The 8,084-nt window shown below is 29.8% G+C and overlaps 1 protein-coding gene across 10 annotated transcripts in view; it reads left to right on the top strand.

Annotated features, from left to right (window-relative positions):
- Positions 1–8,084, top strand: part of LOC102679948 (diacylglycerol kinase theta) — a 24,480-nt gene that overhangs the window by 4,485 nt on the left and 11,911 nt on the right. For 7 of the 10 annotated variants that reach the window (XR_004150328.1, XM_031509917.1, XM_031509919.1 and 4 more), the window contains exons 2-5: positions 2,825–2,904; positions 3,414–3,516; positions 3,712–3,932; positions 4,503–4,674. Coding sequence is in view for 9 of the 10 variants with exons in the window: in XM_031509917.1 (XP_031365777.1) it covers positions 2,825–2,904; positions 3,414–3,516; positions 3,712–3,932; positions 4,503–4,674 (576 nt within the window). In the remaining variant the exon portion in view is untranslated. The remainder of the gene's footprint in view (positions 1–2,824; positions 2,905–3,413; positions 3,517–3,711; positions 3,933–4,502; positions 4,675–8,084) is intronic. The other 3 variants (XM_031509920.1, XM_031509923.1, XM_031509924.1) reach the window with 1 other exon arrangement.

An 8,084-nucleotide genomic window follows, 5' to 3' on the forward strand; every position in this document is an offset into this window, starting at 1 on the left:
AGGCTGGCTTTATTTTTAGCAAACCGGAAATATAGCGTATACCATTGGGACCTTGTTACACGTTACGTCGCTTTTTTACCTGTACGCGACAAATATTGGTTACTTAAAAAAAATCGATAAGATTAATATTCCATGATATTATTTTTTCTCTCCAACGTTAGATTCGTTTGCAACGAGCTTTTTCGAGCCACGTTTGATGCGATAATGTTCTTTACATTAAGATGATCACTTAAAAATAACTCGAATTCACGTCAAGGTTAAGCTTTGCAAATTTCCAGGAAAAGGAGGATTTTTTTCGTAAAATGATATCGTAAGATATATAACATATCGTAAGATATGTTAAGTTTTTTCTTTTTTTTTTTTTTTCTTTTGAAATTAATTGTTACCTTAAGTCGTATAGATTTATTTAAAATAAAGTTCTTTAAATATGTAATAATATATTATAATTATTACTTTGTGATGAATACAGGGTATAAATGAAAAAGAAGTATTGATCGATATTTCTTGTCCTTATATTTTCGCTCTCTGTGTTTTGAACAAGCGTTGCGTTATGAAAAGTGCACGCGTTTGGACATACTTTCCGAATGCATTTGAGGGCTCGTTATTGTCGAGAGAAGGCAACAAACAGATCGTAAACCTCACAATTGAGTGGAAACGTTGCAACGAATTGAAATAAGAATTGATACTAGACACGCTGCAATTGAATGTTGTTTGAGTGTTGAAATACAGGATAGACAATTATTCGACTAAAATTATTGAAACTTGAACAACTTGTACGATCTTTCATTTTCTTTTTCTCACTTTTGTTGCAAAACTTTAATTAAAACAAAAATAAAATGTACGATTGAATAAAGAAATTTCTTTCCTGATTCTAAACCTTATTTTAATTAATCATGCATGTATCTAGCTATCCTTAGCATAATTATATGAAACTTTCCCCTCCATGATTCTTCGACAATTTGCAAACTTGAACGATAATGGAAGCACAGTATTTTACCGAAGCAACGTGTCCTTATTATAAAATTACATTTCCCGATCAGCTTCGTGTAATAGTACGTTTAATGGAATATCGATGCGGTCCGATACATGTTCTAAAAGGTTTTGCATACTCATATCTGCTATTAATATTAGTGGAAACCAAAGGGTTCGTAAATAACATGTTAAGAGTCAATAAATCGATATCGCGTCAGAAATAACAGTAAAGTAAAACCGACGATAAATTTAATATAACGTCCAAGATTTTGATCAATGAAATTTTTGATTTATAAAATATTCATTCGTCGTAGAGGTGTTGAAAATAAATTAATCGAACCAATTTTTTCCTCGTCCAAAATGTTAATTAGGAAAAGAAAAGAAGAAATATGGAATTAAATCAATAATTATATCGCATACGTGATTTATTAATCATTGATCAATATTTATTATTTCCCATATTTATTGGAATTTTTTCCTCATTTTTTATTTGCATAATAATACATCCGATTTTAAAATTAATACTCGTATTTTTTATTAAATATTTCTAGCTTGACGCAAAAATTAGTTAGAAAATTAATCGAGTAATAATTAACCATTGCTTTTATGCGACGCCCTGGAAATTTTGTTCATCGACATTTAACTGCTTAATATATTTACCCGCTTAGTCCCCGTTTAGGTTTAAAAGTGTTGCAGAATTTCACGCTCTGATTCAAGGGTTCAAAATGAGATGTTCTTTACGCTGCAGCTAAATTAATGAACGCTGTATAAATTTTGTTCAATGATTTTCTTTGTTCAATCTCTTCTCGCTTAATCTTCGAATAATCTTCGAAATAAATATTCGCTCTTTCCATTTTTCTATTTCTAATATCTCTGTAAAAATTGAATATTTTTTTTATCTTCTCTGGATAAATTTGGATGGATTTGGATTTTAAATTATCGCACCAGGATCTATTACTAGGATAAATTAATTAATCAACCGATTATATCTATTATTATCAATGTTTTATTTCCAATGCTCGAAAATTTGTCTCCGCCAGATTATGTAATGGATATCAACCTCATCGTGTGGGCGATGAGCCAGACTTAGATTTCACCAATAGGTTAAATCCATCTCGTTGAAATTTTGATTTTCTGATTATTTCACGTGAAATTAAAAACGATAATCGTATTCTACGATAATAATTTCTATAAATCAAATTGAAAATATTTTATCCTGTACAATTAGATTTTTAATTGATGAGAAATTATAAATTATTCTTTGCACTTTTACATAACAGCTAGAAATATCTTGTTTCCAACAGTACGTAATAAAACTATATTTGAAACAATACAGGCATATGTAGAAGTTATTGAATGGTATTTGTTCAAAATGTATCAAATGCATTGGCAGTCACCCAATGATTTAAATTCTAGTAAACTTTAATTATTTGTTTTACATTAGCCACTGTAAATTGGTGACGTTTATTTTGTCTATCCATTGTGCGTATTTTCGATTTCCAAAATATCACCAAAATGTCACAGTTTCGTTTTACAATCTTCTCCTATTTTAACATTGTACCGTCCCCTGGCAATTTGATAAATACCTCCCTATAATTAACAACAATAGGTTAAATTCAAAAAAAAAGTGAAACGAAATATTTGTCTAATGTTGGACATTTAAAACATTTTATCGATCCATTAAGAAAGAAGAATTTTTTTTCAAGAGAAGAGTTCTCCCTCTTTTCTTTATCCCAGATAAAAGAAAAAATAAAAAAGAAAACAAGAAAATCGTGGCTCGTTCTTAATTTAACCTGCACACTATTAAATTACAAATCTCTCAATTTCTCCCTTGTTTTTCTTTTCGTTACAGTTTGCAACTTCGTGGTGCACGACCGCTGTCTCAAGGCCGTCGTCTCTCCCTGCTCCAGCATCGCGGCAAGCCTCATTAAGGTAAGAATACCCTCGGTTTCCGTTCTTCCTCTCTTTCGTGTGACCAGAGACCAAGTGAATTCTTCCCTCCGCGACCTATATTTACACGCCGCTGAGAATACTCATGGTTGCACGATATCATGGCTGCGTCCAAACTTCTCTCGTTCGCGACGGAGGATGAACTTCGTGAACATCACAGTTTCTGCATTAGCGACACGGCTATGATATTTTAGACGGACTTTATTTTTAATGCGTGTCCCCAACTCCCTCTTCCTCCTTCTTTTCTTCCGTGAAAAAAATAGTAGTTCGAATAAAAACAGTCGAGGTCGATCGTCGTTTACCACTATTTGCGTTCTAAAATCACTCGGTTATTTTTTTCTTTTAATTTTTTTTTTCCACGATAATTACTTTCCAAAAAGAAGAAACAAAGTTTCGTGTAGTTTCTTTTTCATCGAATATAATACGTTTCTGTGTGGAAAAGAGGGGAAAAAAAATGAGAAATAAAAGAGGTTTTGTTCTGTTTCACACAGAATCCAGTTGCACACTGCTGGTCCGAACAGGTACATCATAGAAGAAAATTCTGCAACGTCTGTCGTAAACGGCTCGATGATAATCTATCCATACATTGTGAAAGTAAGTGTCTTTTCATATTCTTTATTGATAACATGGTAATATTTTCTACTAGCATAGGTGTCTTCCATGACTATAATAATTCAACTACCAAGGAGTAAACGAGAAATTTGCATTCTTTTCCCTCGTATCGTATGTCGCCACGATTGTGGCACATGGTGGTAGATTGTACGATTGATAAATTTTTATGATTTTCAGTATGCGAATACTTCGCGCACACGGAGTGCCAGGATTTTGCCGTGGCAGATTGCAAGGAGAACGCCACGTATTTACCTGGGAAGGACTTGGCGCAGGTAAACCACACTCATCACTGGCGAGAAGGCAATCTTCCCAGCAGTTCGAAATGCGCTGTCTGCAAGAAAAATTGTTTTTCTGCCGAGTGCCTTTCCGGGTTTCGTTGCGAGTGGTGCGGCATGACGGTAAATGTTTTCCCTCCTCTTTTCTAAACTTCCGTTTTTTTTTCTTTTTTTTGTCATTTCGAGCCTCCATCAATTTAAAAGTTTCTATAAAACGAATCTTATATTTCTATATAAATAAGAATAATATATATGTGTGCATATTTCTTTTATTTCTGAAGTTAGAAATTAACGTAGTTATTCCTCCTTTCGAAGCGGAGATGAAAAAGTTGAAATCGTTTGGAAATCGTTGAACGATTGCTTAATTGTTTTAATTAAAAATAACGTCGATTGTTCCGAAATCGAGCGAACTTGTTCGAAGTGCTTCTGTTAAAATAATGAGCGCAAAGTTTCTATATGAAATACATATTTGTTTACAAGGATGGGTATTATTGTTTGTGTATTAAAAAATGTGGTTGTCTTGTGACTATCAGAGAAAAGAAGATCGATAAATGGAACGATAAATAAATATGCAAATTTTTATCATTGAAACGAAATATTTTTTAACGATATTTTATTGTAAAAATTGATTATTTTATATATTATATATTATAAATTTCAATGTGTTCTTACCTCATAACTTTTTGCTTACAGTTGCACTCTTACTGTTATAAAAATATCCCGCAAGAATGCACCTTTGGGAACTTGGAACCAATTTACTTACCACCACATGCAGTCAGCATTCCACGTACGGAAGTTCCCATGGAGGCCATCATCGGTGTACAAGTACGTCGAAAAGAAGCCCTGGCGCGTGAGTATTCCTGCCGTAAGTGTCTATATTGTACAAAATATACGTTTCAAATATCGATTAGAGGATGTGTAACACGTGACCGGATAATAGACGGAAGTAGTGGAATGAAATTATGTTCACGTATACGTGTATTGTAAATATGTCTATATATATATATAAACATATATATATATACACATATTATATCTTGAATTATCGATATTGTGCCGATCTATTCGAAATTTTATTATTAGACGATCGATCGTATATGTGTATAACGTAAAAACAAAAAAAAAAAAAGAAAAAGGAAACGAAGAGTCGTAAGGGAAAAAATTAGTTGCGAACTTTAAAATAGCGAGAACAGGATATCTTTTTGTATGTATTTTCTTATAAAAAGTGAAAAAAAAATAATAAGAAAACAAAATTATTATAAAACGAAGATAATGATTCGATTTTATTTATTTATTTTTTAAAAGATCTTACAAAATTCAAACCGTGAATATATTTCAATTTTAAATTATTGTTACGTTCTATTGATGATATTAGTATATTACACTCAGATAACAAATAATGGCTCAATTAGAGTGTTATGAATTTCATGGTCGATCAATCTTCACGATACATCGAGCACACGTTTTATCGAGTTCCTATAAAATGTCATAGTGTCAATACTTGATGCACCATTTAAAGAAAAGAACACTGTCATGCAAAGATCACATTGTACTCATTGTTAGTACACAATAACGATGATACTCGTAGCAACGTTACATTTTAATCAGGATAACATATATATATATATCCAGATAGAATAGATTACACGTTTTTTCTGTTCAAAAATAGAAATTTCTTTGTTCACACTACTGTCGTATTCTCTTTCCTATGTTTCTTTTTAAACAGTAATTTACACGTACACGTGTCTCATATATATAAGATGTGTGTTATCTATTTATATACGTCTAATCTTTTATATATATAATTTTAATTAGAAAAATATATTTATCCAAATTCTTACAAAATTTATTTAAAATTGTGTATGATATATAAATGTAATGAATGGTGTAATTAATGATATGTAAATTTATAATTGTATATGATAATGTTTATTATCTTATAATAACGAAACGGGATAAAAACAAGAAGGGGAAGAATTATAAGATAAAGCAATATAAGATAATTTTCATTACTCGTACTTGACTTTTGACCATACTATAAAATAATATCTATATATTGTATATCGTTGATTAGAAACAAATCTTTTGCATGATACTTAGTACTCATTCATTGATATACGCGTGTATAAAAATATTTATTACTATCTGTACCACTCTCGAATTTTATAATATATTATATACACATATACGTGTTTTCTTTCCTTCGAAGCATGCGATGTTCGATCTGTTGGATAGAACAACAATCCCCCATTCGTGTTTTTAACACTCGAACTTGTTTCTGTCACGGGTCTATCTTGCGTTTCTTTCTTGTTTTCTCATTCTTTTTTTTTTTTACTCGAAAATCTTTTTTATAAAAAAATCCTGCTAGATTGTTATTTCTTATCGAAAATATTGTTTTTCTTTTTTTGTTTTATTTTCTCTCTTCTATATACGTAAACGTTATACGTGTCCTTTGTATAACTATTTACCACAGCTGTCTTCCAGTTTCTCGCACTCTCAGCCTCTCACGATAAATAATCCGCGAAATTTGAAATACCACGATTCGAAAGTTCGCGGAGGTTACTTCGAGCAAATATTTAGACGGGATTCGATGTTTGTTGGTTGTTTCGTTTGTTACGCGCGAAACATCCGAGATTTCAAATTAGTCGAACGAGTTTTAAAAAAAAACATTAACAATAGGTAATGAATAGTCGAGTTTACTAAAATTCGTAGAATATTTTTATTTTATTTTATTATTTTTTTTTTTTTTAAATCCGTAAAAAATTTCTATCGAAAATTCTTCAAGAAGATATTTTTATTCGAAAAAGATAGACATAGAAATTATTAATTTTAGGAATAGGAGATTTATTTTATACACCAACATATCAGAACGACACGAATTGTTGTTGATTTATCGATGCCATAAACTGGAAATTAACAAGTGTCAAAATATTTATAAGAAGTATCAAGTACATATTTATAAATTGTTCATATTTTTACATTTACAATTAGCGAAATTGATAGAAATAATTATAGATATATTATTTATAAAAATTGTAATGTAAGTATCAAAATATTGAGAAGTTTATTTATATATTATATTACACATATCATGTTTAATAATCGTGATATGATTTTTTTTTATTACAAAAGAAAGTACAATTTTTGATATCGATTATATTGGAAACAAGTTTTGCGATCAAAGTAACTAGATATATTAGAAACATTATAGCTTCTGTGGCTGTCGCTGTTATTAATCGCTATTCTCAATGTGCTTTCAATAGACGTAATGACATTTACGATTATTACATCGATTCACGTGGCTTTACAAATACAGTTACACAGATTGTTAATATCGTTGAACATTTAAGATATGAAAATAAAGTTTTAGAAATGTTTCTTCTGCTCTTTAAGATTTAATGAACGAGAAGATATAAATGTATAAATAAATAATAATAACGATATAGTTTCATCAGTGAAATTAGAATTAATAGATAAGAATTTATTAATTACGTAGAGCTAAAAGTATTATTTTATCGATTGATTTAATTTCTTTTTTTCTTTTTTTTTATGCTTCTTTTAGAGAAATATTTTCAACGAGTATTGTGTGTATAAAATAGCAATAAAGTAGTAAATAATGGCGATTAAAATACAATTTATGGTGCTCTGTAACGCGCCACGCTGAGTGTTTGCGATTTAAATGTTGACATGTTGCAATTTCACGTTTGTCGATTATTTGATTAAAAGTCAAATCAAAAGGGGAATAACGAATTGATACATTTTTTTTATAACGAAATACTGATTCATAAATATACATTTATAACTATAGAATGCACATTTCGAATGAAATATATAATGAATTAAATATTTTTATATTCAACAAAGATTACAATAGCACTTTGCTATTGTTTAATCTAAAATAAATGAAAATTTTTTCAATATTTATTGTTTTTCCGTAAAAAGGTAAAAAAATTCCTTTCTAAAATTATTATAATTAAATTAATTTTACATTCCAACGATATTATTTACAATTCAAATCAAAAGGATATACAAGTGTATTAAGAATCACAAAGAAAGTAGAAATTAGATTTAAAAAAAAAAACAAGTTAATTACAATATTTCTGAAATTATATCAATTTGCATTAATGCAAACTACTATAATTTATATCAATGTTAATCGAGTTAAACGTTGAATATCAATTATGCACGATTAAATCGCAGTCACCGGCAAAACCATTATCCATGTGTTTTTGTATCCAAGAGGTCGAAAGAGAAAAAAAAAAAAAAAAAAAAAAA

Source organism: Apis dorsata, unplaced genomic scaffold, assembly GCF_000469605.1.
Source record: "Apis dorsata unplaced genomic scaffold, Apis dorsata 1.3 scaffold_194, whole genome shotgun sequence".
Taxonomy (NCBI): Eukaryota; Metazoa; Arthropoda; class Insecta; order Hymenoptera; family Apidae; genus Apis; species Apis dorsata.